The following is a 15,507-nucleotide window of genomic DNA, read 5'->3' on the forward strand; positions in this document are numbered from 1 at the left end:
ACGGTATTCTGTAGAGAAGAGCTTGCCCATCTTCTCTCTCTTTTCCTTGCACTCCCCGCAGCTTCTTCCTTCTTGTCCTTTATTCCTTCCTCTTTCAGTAGCAGATTCATGAATTTTTTTTCAATATTTAATATATTATCTATCACCATTGTTATATGCCCATTATTTCATTCAATGACTACATTTACTCTTCAGAGCTGCCCATTCTTTTTTTTTTCATAATGTCTAGCTCTTTTCTTATGATTTCCATTCCTGTTTTTAAAAAGTTTCTCTAATCTTTCTAATGTACAGCCTCTCTAAGATTGTTGCTCCATCTTGAGTCTTTGGGAGTCCTATTTGCTGTGTCTGTTGGCTTTCACTCATGGTACATCGTTTCTCATGTGCTTAAGAGTTTTTTATTTTGAGCATATTTTAGTAGGACTTACAAAACAAATAAAAAAACAAAAAACCTCTCTCTTCCAGGGAATCTTGTATGAACTGGTTTGTAGAAGTGCTCTGTCAGATTATTTTACATTACTTTGGTTAGGTGTGCTGGGGTATCACTGACTTCCGAAAAATTTATGTTAATTTCTTGTATTCTAGATTCTTGTGCCATATGAATGGGGCCAATTTGAACTCCATTGACACTGGGTTCTGATATTTCGTCAAATATATAGCAAATGTCTTAGTCTATTTTCTGTAGCATATAACAGAATACCTGAAACTGAGTAGTTTATAAGGAAACAAAATTTGTGTCCTACAATTCTGGAGGTTGGAAAGTCTGAGGATGGGAGGTCACATCTAGTGAGGGCCTTCTTGCTGGTGGGGGCCCTCTGCAGAGTGCTGAGGTAGCTCAAGGAATCACACGATGGGGAGGCTGAGTGTGCCAATTCAGGTCTGTCTTCCTCTTCTTAGAAAACCACCAATCCCACTCCCATAACAACTTGTTAATTTATGAACCCATGAATCCATTCATGAGAGCAAAGCACTCATGACCCAATCATCTCCTGAATGCCCCACCTCTCAATACTGCCACATTGGGGATTTAATTTCAACATGAGTTTTAGAGGGGTCAGATATTCAAACCATAGCAGGAAGTGATCAGTATCTTTATTTTCATGAGATGCCTTTCTTTTAGAACCCATAACTAATTTAGCCAAGAATCTAGTAACAAACACAGAGGAGTAAGCATCTCCTCTTCTCAGTTTTTATTTTTTTTGTTGTTATTTATTTTTATTTTTTAGAGGTAGCGGCTTGCATGATCATAGCTTATTACAACCTTAAACTCCTGGGCTCCGGCAATCCTCCCACTTCAGCCTCCCAAGTAGCTGGGACTACAGGTGCGTGACACCATGCTCAACTAATTTTTTTATTTTTTGTAGAGGGTCTTGATGTGTTGCCCAGGCTGGCCTCAAGTGATCCTCCTGCCTCCGCCTCCACCTCCCAGAATGCTGGGACTATAGGCATGAGCCACCACACCTGGCTTCTTCTCTGTTATTATGTGAGAGTGACTCTTTTCACTAAGCCAAGGATTCAGTTATTCAGAGATTGAGTCCTGGTCCCTTGGAGCCCAGAACACCAGCAGCGACCTGGCTCGTGCCTCTCCCGGGCGGGGGGCGGGCGGGGCATGAGAAGAGCTGTGGTGGGAGGTGGAGGCCTCAGCAGAGGGGCGAGTGGAGTTTGCCAGTTGGCCCCCATGGATTTATTAGTTGCATACTTTGACACATGTCTCTGGGTTATCTGAACAATCACACTTTGAAGAAGTGTTTTGAATCCCTTGATTTATCTTTTTGTCATTGTTGTTCAGAATAGTTTCACTCAAAGGGAAGAACATGTTTTTAAACTGACCTTTTAAACTTTGTAAAGCTTATGCCACAAAGAGACATGAAAGGAACAATAAGCACATTCTCTACATAGAAGCATAATTGAAGTCTCTGGTGATGAGATCTATGGGAACCCGGCACAAAGCATCTGAGCTGGGCTCTTGTAGCTGATGGATGGCCCTCTGGGTGGAAGTCCTATGACCAGAGAGAGAGGCCAAGCTGTACCCTACCCAGTGGTAACATGATTCCCACCATCTCAGCGGGCTCATGGCCACCTGCCTACCTTCAGGAGCCAAGGGAACCATTTGAGAGATTTGGCCCTTGTCCTGTAGTCTGCAGGAAGCCATGGAAGTTTCTGAGCAGGGGAAGGATGTGGACAATCGAGGCAAGAGCAGAGTAGAGCATTTGAAACCAGCAGCCTGGGTTTGAATCCTGACTCTGGCACTTCTAAGTCATGTGACCTTGTGTAAGCCACCTGGCTTCTGTGAGAATCATCTGGCACTGAGCACCCATTTATGGAGCACTGGCTACATGCTGGACACCCGAGATCCAGAGGAGACCAAGATAATCCTGCAGTCCTTTCTTCTTCCTTGCTTGTAACTCTTACCACGTGTATTAGTTTACTATTGCTGCCATAACAAATTACCACAAACTAAGTGGCCTCAAACAACATGAATTTATTATCTCATAGTTCCGGAGGGCTGAAGTTCCACTGGGCTAGAGTCAAGGTGTTGGCAGGGCTGGTTGTTTCTTGAGGATCCAGGGGAGAATTTGTTTCCTTGCCCTTTTCGCCTTCTAGTACGCACCTGGATTCCTTGGCTTGTAGCTCCTTCCTGTCTGCAAAGTAGATCACTCCAATCTCTGTTTCCATGTTCACATCGCCTTCTCTTCTTCTATGTCAAATCTCCCTTTACCTCTTTATGATAAGGATCCTTGTAATTACGTTGGTCCCGTTTGGGTAATGTAGGATAATTTCCTCATCTAAAGATCCTTCGCCTATTCTCATTTGCAGAATCCCTTTTGTCATGTAAAGTAACATTCACAAGGAAGTTCCAGGGATTAGGATGTGGATATAATTGAGGGCCGTTATTCAGCCTACCACACCACGTGACATTGCATTTAATGTCTGTTCATTTTACGTATCTGTGTAATGTGTTTCTTCTGGGTAGTGAGATAGATAGGCCTGCCAGATAGCCTCACATATGCTGGGTGAGTGAGTGAATAAATGAATGAATGTGTTCTTTGGAGTTGAGAAGAAGCTGATGTTCCACTTGGGCTTTAGAGGATTAGTGTAAGTTTGTTTGCCAGAGTATTCTAGATGGAATGAGCAGCTTATGAAAAGATATAGAGGCATGAGCTGAGACGATCAGCATGGAGGAAATGCAGGTGGAATGTGATGGCCCAGAGTGAGATGAGGCTGGGCAGTAGGTGGCCGGGTCATGGAGAGCCTTGCAGGATACACTAATGGGCCTGGATTTTATTTTTATAAGGAAGCAGTAAATGTAGTTATTGCCGTTGTCTTTGGAGTTACTGCCTGGGTTTAAATTCCTGTGCTGCCACTTACTTGCTGTGTAACCCTAGGAAAATTACTAAATGTCTTTGAGATTGAGTGAAATAAGTGCTTCATAAAGCTTTTCTGAGAAGTAGATGACTTTTGAGGCTTGCAAAGCATTTAGCACAGTGTGTGGAGCAGTCAAAGGAGCCTTTAGGAATGTATTGGTATTCTTGCTGTTATTTTAATACATGTGATTATTGTTATTATTGATGGTGATGATGGGGACTCTTAGAAGAATTTGAGCCAGGCTTCAGTGTCGTGGTCAGATTTGCTTTCTAGGAAGATGACTTTGGCAGCCATGTGAAAATGTTGGGGGCCAACGAGGGTGGGTGACACTAAGGGTCAGGAAACCAGTTAGGAGCCTATTAAAATAATCTAGGTGAGAGATGAAGAGGCAGAGAGCAGAGGTGGGGGTTCAAGAGAGATGTTATTGAATGCAGGATGTTAGAGAGATATCTTTGCTGCTGCTGTTCCCTGCTTGAAATCATTCAAGGGGGATTTTAGAGGCTTAGTACCAATGCCTTGGTCCTTGATTTTCAGAAAGGGACACTGAAGCACAGCAAGGGGAGGATGCCTTGCCTTCATCTCCAGATGAAGCAGTGACAGATGGGATAGGCAGGGTAGAACTCAGGTCCTCAGCCCTTTGTTGCAGAGCAGGCGGAGGTGGGAGGAGTGTGGCTGGAAGAGGCTCCTGATGAAAGTGCAGTTCTTCATGGGTGGGGGTGCTCTGACACAACCTCAGTGTTGATTGCCCCTTCCACACCCCTCTAACCACCCCTCTATGCCTTAACTCCTCTTTCCAGCTCATTCTTCCACCAGTCCCCACAAGAATGCCTGTAGAATCCTGGTGGTGTTGGGCAGAGGGGTTTTGTGGTTTTGAATTAAGGCAAATGACTTGACCGAGTCCAGGAGGACACAGGAGGATGAGGACTGCCTGGGAGGAGGGGTGAGGGAGTTCTATGTTCTAGCGCCAGTGAAAGAAACCCGGAGTCTGAAGAAGTGTGTACTCAGGGATTTGGTACTGTGTGTCCTCTGAGGTCTTCCATTCACGCCCCTTCATACATCTTCAGGAGGAAACCAATTCAATAGAGTACACCAGGGCAAGATTACGATTGTTACTTCAATCATATCTTACCCTGCAAGGATGTTGGAGGAAAATATATTTCAATGCCACACTCAAAAGAGCTGTCATTTTTTAACATAGTAAATGAATTTTCAGAGAGTGAAGTAATATTGTTATTTTTAATACCTTCTGTTTAGAAATGATTTTACTTTAGTTCAGATCGATGCATGCTAGAGAACAGAAAAATCTAAAGGGAGCTTTAGAAAATGCTCCCCTAAAGGGTCCACCCTTTTAAGAAAGCTCTGTGTATACATACCTGAATTTACAAATCAGAATCACATGGCAATGTTTTAAGTAACAGGAAGATACAGGAGGGTTCCTTTAAACACCTTGGTGCATTTCAGAGGTTTCTTATAAATAGCTGCTGATGGCTTTACCAGAAAGCTAGGAGAGAGGAAACAAACAAACAAAAAAAACATGGAGATGAGATGAACAGATTCTGGGCAATGATGACAAGAACTTGATTTGTTTGTGCGTGTGTATGTTTCCCAAAAGTATTGCAGTGAAATTGGCGAGATAGCCTATCTGCAGTGCTTGGCAAATACCAACCTACAGAGCTGACCATCCTGTATTGGCTGGTGTATGAGTCTCTTTGTGAGAACACAGAATCGACAAGCATCATGGGGGCTATTTGGTCCCATCCCATGTGGAACCTATGGCTGAGAGAGGGGGAGTATTCAAGGCACACAGAGGCGAGGCCAAGACTAGAGAGACCTGTCTCCTGAATGTCTGTCCATCGCTCTTAACAGTCTTCTCTGCCGTTTGCATTTCTCTGTCAGTCTCCTCTGGTACATTGATATTTTCTATTTTCCAGGAAAAATCAGTTGCTGACGTCTGACAAGGTGGATGATGAGCTGGGTGCCCTGCAGCTCGGTAGGTGCAGCGAGTGCCCCTGTGCTGTGCCCATCAGGGCCCAAGAGGTCCTCATTGGCTCTGTCTGGGAGATGGGTGGTGGGGGGCCCCTTTCCTTCCGCCTGACCTCAGCAAGTGGGTCCAGTCAAGTGAGTAGAGCAGACTACTCTCTCTCTGATTGATGTCTTCTACTGCTTGCCCTTCTCTCCTGGGGACATCCTTTTAAGAAGACCAGTCAATCCTGGATCTACACTGTGGGGCCAGAGAAGCTCTTTCTGCATTTGGTATTTTTTTTTTTAGGGCCATTCAGTAATGGCCTTAGTAAGTTAACTAAGGTCTCCAGAAAACAGTTCTCATTCAAAGTATCAGTATAGCTCTGTCTGGGAAGGCCCATCCTTTTAAAAAGTTTATCAGTGTATTAGGGAGGCATAAGACACAAACAGTGAAGGCATTAAGTGTACAACCTTAAGTGCTCTGGTCTGCATCTTCACTTCTGTGTATATCTGTGTAACTGCTCTCTGAGATCAAGATAGAGCACGTTTCCTTCCACTCTTTAGTTTTGAAGCAAACTTTTTTCTTTCTCTTTCTGTAATTTCCTACTCTCCAAAGACTGATGTGTTTGCAGGGTTTTGCAGAAGCAGCTAGAGATTGAGGATGTTGAGACCAAGGATTGACCATGAGAGGATGAGGTTTGAGTGCTGCCAACATTTGCTCCTCTTCTGGAGCCAACAATTTACCTATTGTAACATTTGGGCAGACAAGAGCTGTTCACATGCTCTTCTTCTCCCTTTTGAACTCTCCTTTTTAAACTGAAGGAAGAAAGCAGTGCCTCTATTTAGAACTCCCTTGTGTGAGACGTGTAGTCTGACAGTTTGCTTTGATGAAGTTGAAAGAAAGGTGCAGGCCTCTGAGCTGTGGAGGCGGAAGTGGGGGTTTGTTTACTCTGCATAACTCATCCCAGAAGCAGCAGATCCTCAGAACTCCCCAGATGGGGTAGACTTCTGTGCAAGGCTGTGCAGAGTACAGCATGGAGTCAGGAAGTGCTGGCATCCAAACCCTTTTTGTGCACCACTGCACTTTAAGATTTTGCAGTGAAAGCTGCTTGTGTTTGGACACAAGCAAAGCAGTTCCTGGTCTTCAGAACCCAGAGAGCTTCTACTGGAAGGAAGGCTGTTAGCAATTCTCAGAAGCAGCTGTTTGAAGTGTGTGTGTATATGTTTTCTGGAGGGAGGCCGACTCCTCTTTGCTAATGGCTCAGCTAATGATTTAGGAAAGGAGAAGAAGGTGAAGGATAGGAGACCATGGAACCCAGTCATGGAGGGAGTTCATGAAAGAGAAGAAAGGAAGGAGAAGTCTTGTGGGGGCCAGGGTGTTGGGGGTTGAGCAGTTCAGAAACAAAAATCAAATTTGGTTGGAGGAACAGAACTCCTTCTCCACCCCAGTTCATTTTACTTTGATTCAATTCAGTAAACTCTTGTCAGCAATTACCTGCCAGGGCATATGCAAGGCTCTGTAGAAGGCAGACTAAGGTGAATAAAACGTGGCCTTGCCTTTTTGGAGGGTGGGGTAGGTAGGAAAAAGGAAGAGAGGTATCTTCCCATAGCAACACATGAAGCAGATGCCCAGCAGTGCTTAACTGCTTTAATAAGCCAAGTTCTGTGATGGGTTTCTGTATTAGTCTGGTCTCATGCTGCTAATAAAGACATACTTGAAGCTGAGTAATTTATAAAGGAAAGAGGTTTAATTGACTCACAGTTCAGCAGGCCTGGGGAGGCCTCAGGAAACTTACAATTGTGGCAGAAGGGGAAGCAAACATGTCCTTCATATGGCGGCAGGAAGGAGAAGTCCCCAGCAAAAGGGAGAAAATCCCCTTATAAACCATCAGATCTCATGAGAACTCACTATTATGAGAATAGCATGAGGGTAACCGCTCCCATGATTCAATTACCTCCCATCAAGTCCCTCCCACGACACGTGGGGATGATGGGAACTACAATTCAAGATGAGATTTGGGTGGGGACACAGCCAAACCATATCAGTTCTGGAAGCTTCCATACTGTGTAGGTATTTAGTCTGGACTCTGAAGAATGGGCAAGATCTTGCCAAATAGAGTTGTGGAAGGAGCCGCATAGGCAAAAGCCTAGTGTATGTGTGAGAAAGATTGGCTAGAGGTAATGGCCCTGTCAGGGAGGGTGTGGGGGTCAGTGTGAGATGAGGCTGAAGTGAAGGCTGGGCTGGGCAAGATGATTTTGAGTGCTGTGCTAAAGAGCTGTACAGCAAGTCATTGGGCAGAGATTCTGTGCTAGTGAGATATCTAGGGCTGTGCATTTGGGGGCTATATCTGGACTTAGGTGTAGAATAGACTTTAGGGATACAAGCTTAGATGTTGGGATACTGGTGAGGGGCTCTTGGCGTAGTCCAGAGAAGAGGTAATGAGACCCCTGTTACCTGGGAAATCCAATGGGTATTTCAGTACCTGCCCAAATATCACCTCTTATGGGAAGTTTCCCTGAGCATTTATGGCAGAATTAATTGCCTCCCTCTCTGCTCTGAAAACCCTTGCACTCGTCCCTTTTTCAGCACTTACTGGGTTATGTTGTAATTTTTCAGGGGGCTCTGTCTCTCCCTTGGCAGGGAGCTGCTTGAATGAAGGGGTGGGGCCTTAGTCACCTCTGACCACATCATCCCTAGTACATCATGGCTGCTCAAGAATGCTCTTGCTGAGCAAATAGAAACATAAGGACATATTCCTGTGACAGTGGAGAGAGAAAGGCAACGGGGGACAGAATATGAGACATTCTGGAGGCAGAGTGATCCAGAGGCTGGACTGGCGTGGTGGGTGAGAGAGGGTAGAGGTTTCAGCCTGGGGCTTTGGTAGAAGGGTGGAGAAGAGATGGGGTCTTTTATTGAAACTGAAGCCAGGAAGGGTTCTGAGTTTCTGGTGTTGGGGCACTTCCAGAAGATATCTTGTGGTCAGTAGGAAATTCTGCACAGGTTCCCAGAAAAAAGCTATGTGGACCATTCTCCCTATGGAATCTTCCTATGAACATCATTCCCCTTGGTGTCTTTGACTCCCTATTGAAATAAAATCCAATTACTTTATACATACATACATACATCCTACAAAAAGCACATAGAATGGTATGGGAAACAAAATCCTTTGCTTCTTTTCAGTCAGACATTTAAACCAGGACCTTAAAAATAGCATTCTCAAACCACTGACATTTACATTACAAATTGTCTGCCTGGCCAACATGTCATTCTGGAGTGTTTTGTTTTTCCCTTGCGTGGTGTTCCCACCACATCTGGGCCCGAGGCCTGCTGTATGGTCCTGAACCAACTCCCTGCATTCAGGGCAGTTTCTCCCTGTAGAAGCCAAAGGAGTTTGCCTTTTCCAAGGGGCTCACTCTGGCCTATGCTCCATCAGGGTCTGCTTTTCCTGGGCCCCCAGCCTTCATTCGCAGATTTTCTTCATGGGACCTAGGCAGAGCATGTTTCAGGCCTGGCTTCCCTCCCTGACAACCTCGGATTAAATAGAAACCTCTAAATCGTCTTAAATACTATCACTTTGTGCCTCCAGGAAACAATCTGGCTCAAGGCATTGCAAGAAACCCTTCAGGGACAGTCCTCCAGTAATCTGGAATCACTCAGGTTATCCTGCCCCTTTGTTTGGGGCCTCAGATGTCTAAGGTGGAATTAATCACACATCTCTTTTCCTCCAGAGAACATTCTCAGTGTTGGTCTTTGCAAAGCCTGCCTATCAGTCTTCTTCCCTTTCTTCCTTCCTCCCCTTATTTTATTTTATTTTATTTTTTAGATGGAGTCTTGCTCTGTTGCCCAAGCTGGAGTGCAGTGGTGTAATCTTACCTTACTGCACCCTCTGCCCTCTGCTTCCCAGGTTCAAGTGATTCTCCTGCCTCAGCCTCCTGAGTAGCTGGGACTACAGGCCCATGCCACCATGCCTGGCTAATTTTTGTATTTTTTGTAGAGATGGAGTTTTGCCATGTTGGCCAGGCTGCTCTTGAACTCCTGACCTCAGGTGATCCATCCATCTCAGCCTCCCAAAGTGTTGGGATTACAGGCGTGAGCCACTGCGCCTGGCCCCCTTTCCCTCCTTTTACATTTCCCGTTTTCCTTCCCTTTCTCCCTCCTAACTTTCTTTCCTTATTTATCTTTAGCCCTACCCCTTATACTCTTATTACTTTCCTTTCCCATATGCAACCATTCTCTTATGCTTAATCTGTATCTTTTTCGTGTGTATGTTCTTGCAAAATCTATAATGTTTTGTGTGCATCATTTTTACTTGACATAGATAGCATTGTGTTATATATCTCATTTGGTTTCTTACTTTCTCTACCCACGAACTTAAAATCAAAAGCAAGTTAGTTACTTCCTAGATAGAGTGGGGGTACAGGCACTGGGTATATGCACCTGTTCCAAATGGGAGAAATTGGCCAAAACAAATGGGCCACAGGCCCTATGCAAGTCCAAAATCCAGCAGGGCCATCAAATCTTAAAGCTCCAAAGTGATCTCCTTTGACTCCATGTCTCACATCTGGGTCATGCTGATGCAAGAGTTGGGTTCCCATGGTCTTGGGCAGCTCTGCCCCTGTCACTTTTCAGGGTACAGCCTCCCTCCCAGTTGTTTTCATGGGCTAGTGTTGAGTGTCTGTGGCTTTTCCAGGCACATGGTGCAAGCTGTTGGTGAATCTACCATTCTGGGGTTTGGAGGGCAGTAGCCCTCTTCTCACAGCTCCACTAGGTGGTGCCCTGTAGGGATTCTTTGTGGGGCCTCCACCCCCACATTTCCTTTCTGCACTGCCCTAGCAGAGGTTCTCCATGAGGGCCCCACCCCTGTAGCAAACTTCTGCCTGGACATCCAGGTGTTTCCATACATCCTCTGAAATCTAGGCAGAGTTTCCCAAACCTCAACTCTTGACTTCTGTGCACCTGCAGGCTCAACACCACATGGTAGCTGCCAAAGGTTGGGCCTTGCACCCTTTGAAGCCACAGCCTGAGCTGTACATTGGCCCCTTTTAGTTATCACTAGAGTGGCTGGGACATAGGGCACAAAGTCCTTAGGCTGTACAAAGCACAGGGACCCTGGGCCCAGTCCATGAAGCCATTTTTACCTCCTAGGCCTCTGGATCTGTGATGGGAGGGCCTGCCATGAAGACCTCTGACATGCCCTGGAGACATCTTCCACATTGTCTTGGGGATTAACATTTGGCTTCTGGCTACTTATGCAAATTTCTGCAGCCAGCTTGAATTTCTCCTCAGAAAATGGGATTTTCTTTTCTATTAAATTTCTTTTCTGTTGCAAGTTTTCCAAGCTTTTATGCTCTGCTTCCCTTATAAAACTGAATGCCTTTAACAGCACCCAAGTCACCTCTTGAATGCTTTGCTGCTTAGAAATTTCTTCCACCAGATACCCTAAATCATCTCTCTGAAGTTTAAAGTTCCGCAAATCTCTAGGGCAGAGGCAAAATGCTGCCAATATCTTTGCCAGAACATAACAACAGTCACCTTTGCTCCAATTCCCAACAAGTTCCTTATCTCCATCTGAGACCTTATTGTTCATACTACTATCAGCATTTTTGTCAAAGCCATTCAACATGTCTCTAGGAAGTTCCAAACTTTCCCACATTTTCCTGTCTTCTTCTGAGCCCTCCAACTGTTACTCAGTTTCAAAGTCACTTCCACATTTCTGGGTATCTTTTCAGCAGCGACCCCCTTTACTGGTACCAATTTACTGTATTAGTCTGTTTTCATGCTGCTGATAAAGATATTCCTGAGACTCGGCAATTTACAAAAGAAAGAAGTTTATTGGACTTACAGTTCCACGTGGCTGGGGAGGCCTCACAATCATGGCAGAAGGCAGGGAGGAGCAAGTCACATCTTATGTGGATGGCGGCAGGCAAAGAGAGAGCTTGTGCAGGCAAACTTCTGTTTTTTAAAGCCATCAGGTGTCATGAGACTTATTCACTGTCACGAGAACAGCGCAGGAAAGACCCACTTCCATGATTCAGTTATCTCCCACTGGGTCTCTCCCACAACACATGGGAATTATGGGAGTTACAAGATGAAACTTGGTTGGGGACACAGAGCCAAACCATATCAGAAGCATTCTCATCTAAATTCAGATTCATATTTAAATTCCAGACTTTTTTTCCCAGCCCAACAGTAGAATCTATCGGCTTGTTCAGTGACCTGAGTCTCTAGGAGTTCTCCTTGTGCTGTGGCTGGTTCTCCCTGGGGAGAAGGGAGGCTGCAGCATAAGATATAAGCTGTGTGTCCTGGGAGTGGTGGCCTTTGATACCACCCCCGCCCACACAGGCCCCCTTTGGCAGGCCCCTCTAGGGAGCTGGGTTCACAGAGCCAAGCCCTCAGCTACCCTCTGGAGTTCACTCAGCTCAGCCTTGCCAGCACCGTTGCCTTGGCATTGTTTCTCCCTGGGTCCTTTGTCACTGTGTTCTGGTGAATGCAGTGGCAGCAGGTGTAATGACAAGGGGACCTTAGCTAACTGGGAAGTCACAGCTGGTGCTACCAGAGACCCAGGTGGGACCCTCTCCAGGCCTCAATTGCCCCACTATGAGATGACAATATCTGGAATATGGCTTAATGTCCTCCCTGCTGGAGGTCCAGGGCAGTGGGATGGCAGAGTGACTAGGAGTCACTCTCTCTGCCACTCTCCATTTGATTGACTTGGGGCCAGTTACTTAACTCCTCTAAGCCTCAGTTTCCTCATCTATAAGTGGGGTTAATAATAATTACTTTCTCATAAGGCTGTTGTGGAGGAAGGTGATCAAATTCAAGCAGTCAATAAATGCAAGTTACAATAGTGATCATCTGCAATAGTTATTTTATCAGCAATGGTTCCATTTTCTTTCCTAGTCCTGTCCTCTTCACCTTTGTCCTCAGGGGAATGATCTTTCGAGTCATGCCCACCTTTTTTAAGAAATATGTCTGAGCTAGGCTTTCCTGGTCCTGGTTCCATGGCTTAGGCCCCGGGCACTTGTTTCACTGTATGTCCATGTGTGGAACTTTCTAGTGGACCAGTAGCTAAGTCTCACTTGGCAACATCCTCGTGGTATGAACAGAACAGGGTTGTGACAAGGAGCATGGACTCTCTTGATCTGGTTGCTTCCCTTCCACTGAGAGTCTGGGAACCCCAAAACAGAGCTGAGGTGAATGAACTGGGGAGGAACTCTCCTTTCACTCAAACCTTCTGCAAACTTAGCAATGTCTGTGGTGTTCTGTGACTTCATGTTCTGTTCTCTGTGAGTCATAACAAGTGGCTCACATGGCCATGGTTTTCTTTCAGAGGATGTGGAGGATGAGTTGATAAGGGAAGAGGTCATTCTGTCCCCAGTCCCATCAGTGCTTAAGCTGCAGACAGCATCAAAGCCAATCGACCTCTCAGTAGCAAAGGTAAGTGTAATGAGACTCCCGGGTTAAATGCATCTTGATTTGAATGGATATGGATGGTGTGATTTTGGTGTTTCTGCCCCAATCCAGCTCATTGTAATCTCTTGGTCATTGTTGAAATGGAAATTTGGGTGTGATGTAGAAGAAAATGTGTGATGTAGAAGAAAACCGAGAGTCAGGAAAACTGCAGTCTAGTCCTGGCAGCTCTCGTTCCCTCTCCAAGATAAAAGGTGAGGGAGGAGTTCCCTCCAAACACTGTGGGAATAGAGCTGCTTTATCATGTCCCTGTGAGTACCGTTACAGTGTAATGGGAATGATCCAGTTGTCCCCATTAGAGCAGCGCTGTTCCTGTACTGGTCTCCTAAGCCCTGGCCAGGTTGCAGTGAGGGAAGGACAGGGAGGTGTTAACAATTCTTCAGCACTGTCCAGGTGCACTTCCATGGCCACTTAAAGGGCCCTATGGTCACAGGGGACCCGGAGAGGGTTCCTGGCCACAGCAGTCTCCTCTGCAGGGGTGTCTGGGGTTGCTCACCATCCTCGGCTACAGGGTGGCCTCACTACTCCCATGGCCAGAGGCTCCTGCAGGATGGAATGTCATTCCCGCTGTCCTCTTCTGGCCTTTCACCAAGATCCAGGAGGGAAAAATAAAACTCCTAGCGACACAGCTGACCTCCTTTTCTTCCTGCTTACTACATATTTACTCAGCATACAAATCAAAGAGCAAAATATTTTTCTAGAGGTTTTGTCCTTTCGTTTCCTTCCCTTCTCCTCCCCTCTCCCCTTCTCTCTCATATCTCCCCCTTCTCCTTCCATTCTCTCTTTTGAAGCTACAGAGGGTCAGATACACTTAAGTGGCCCCAAACCTGGGAGGAGATGCCTTGTCATTTGTCACCACATTCATGGGACGATGAGTCTTTGCAGAGGGCACTTACGCTTGGGGCAGGCCCCTTAGGCTCCTAAAGACTACCCAGCAGTAGCATTTCCAAAAGCAACTGGAAAAAGTGAGGCCTGCAGAGAGAACAGGAGGACCCAGGGCATGTGGCCTCTGTGGAAAGCAGAGTCCAGGTTCCCAGGCTTTGTTGACCACACTGTGCCTAGCGGGAGCTGTCATTCTGAGCCCCGACAGATAAATCCACACATCCTTTCTCCTGTGTGCCACCAGCCCACATTTGATGACATGTAGACAAATGATTCTGTGAAAGAGATTTTTCCTTATATTTAATGAAAAGGAAAAAAAAGAGCTGATTCTGGTGAAAAATAAGGAAAGGTCTGACCCAGACAGGGGGTGCAGGGAAGTGGCTGTAGAATCCACCTGCTGGCCTTGGGACTCACTCAAGGCTTCAGAGACCCCCTCAGATGTAAAACCATGGCAGAGAGAGGGTGGGCCCATCATGAGGGGAGTGGGCAGGGACACGCTGCCTTTCTCGTCTGAGGGCCTGTCCATGGGGAAAGGATTGACCATTTTGGGGGCTCTGGAGGGTGTTGTGTGGGTTAATGGGAAATGAACAGTGAACTCATTATCAGCCAGAAGTCTGGAGAAGACAGCTGTGAAAAAGTTGAAGGGCTACCTTGAGAGGTGGTGGGAACCACTTCACTGGGGGGTTGGGGTGGTTCAAGCAGAGTTCATGGGGGACCACTCATGGGCGGCATCACAGAGGAGGTTCTTACGCATGGTAGAGAGTTGTACTGGACCAGGAGTTGGCAGGCATTTTCTGTAAAGGGCTCAATAGTGTATTTTTGGCTTTGCTGGCCCTGTGATCTCTGCTGCACCTACTCAACTTTGCCATCGTGGTATGAACGCAGCCACAGATGGTATGGAAACAAATGGGCTTTGCTGTGTGCCAGTAGACCATTATTTACAAACAGGTGGTGTGGGCAGATTTGACCTGTGGGTCACAGTTTACTAACCCTGCACTAGAGCACCAGCTCTCAAACCTGGTGCACTGTGGAATCACCTGAGGGAATCTTAAAACTACTGATACTAGAGTCTCACCCTCAGCAACTGGAGTTTAATTGAGTGGTGTGTTTTCTGAACATCAAGATTGTTTTTAGGAACTTCCTATCCTACATGGTTCTAATGTGAGGTCGAGTTTGAAAACCCCTAGTCTTGCCTGTGGAGGGTCAGAGGACCTCCAAGATCCCTTGCAAATCTAAAATTCTCTTTCTCAAGGCCCCTGTAAGGAGCTTACAAAGATTTTGGCCCATGTCAGCACAGGCCGGCTTGGTTTAAAGATGTTCCAGAGGAAAGACCCTCAGGATTGAGTTTCTTTTTCCTCAAATGTAGGAAGAATGAGCTTGAAAACTAAAAAGAAAAGAGATGAACCATGCTAGAAAATGGACTTCTCTGCTAGAATTCAAGAACAGCTTCTGCAGGAATATGCCCACTGAACATTGTATTGTTGTTTGCTTTTAAAACAACCAGTAAAACTCTCTCTTCTTTTTATAGGAAATAAAGACCCTTCTGTTTGGTTCCAGCTTTTGCTGTTTCAATGAAGAATGGAAACTTCAGAGTTTTTCCTTTAGTAACACAGCCTCATTAAAATACGGCATTGTGCAGAACAAGGCAGGTTGCTCCTAGGTTTCCTTGGGACCTTTCTGCTGGGCCATCATGCATAGGGGCGGGTGTACCTCCCAGTTTTGGTTAATCCTGTGAACATTAGCTGGGCTGTTCTGGGCCAGCCAGCCCCACATGTGCTGAGTTGTCACTTGGTGCAGGCACTTCAGATGTGGCTGGTGGAGCGAGAGCT

The 15,507-nt window shown here is 46.0% G+C and overlaps 2 protein-coding genes across 2 annotated transcripts in view; one reads left to right on the forward strand and one right to left on the reverse strand.

The window, feature by feature from the left end:
• Nucleotides 1–15,507, reverse strand: part of GGCT (gamma-glutamylcyclotransferase) — a 1,150,694-nt gene that overhangs the window by 319,909 nt on the left and 815,278 nt on the right. The gene's annotated exons all lie outside the window — the stretch shown is intronic.
• Nucleotides 1–15,507, forward strand: part of MINDY4 (MINDY lysine 48 deubiquitinase 4) — a 131,906-nt gene that overhangs the window by 62,871 nt on the left and 53,528 nt on the right. Inside the window, exons 7-9 of the mRNA XM_050783224.1 lie at nt 5,295–5,353; nt 12,657–12,763; nt 15,207–15,323. Coding sequence (XP_050639181.1) covers nt 5,295–5,353; nt 12,657–12,763; nt 15,207–15,323 — 283 coding nt within the window. The remainder of the gene's footprint in view (nt 1–5,294; nt 5,354–12,656; nt 12,764–15,206; nt 15,324–15,507) is intronic.

The sequence above is a fragment of the Macaca thibetana genome, chromosome 3 (genome assembly GCF_024542745.1).
Source record: "Macaca thibetana thibetana isolate TM-01 chromosome 3, ASM2454274v1, whole genome shotgun sequence".
In the NCBI taxonomy this organism is placed as follows: domain Eukaryota; kingdom Metazoa; phylum Chordata; class Mammalia; order Primates; family Cercopithecidae; genus Macaca; species Macaca thibetana.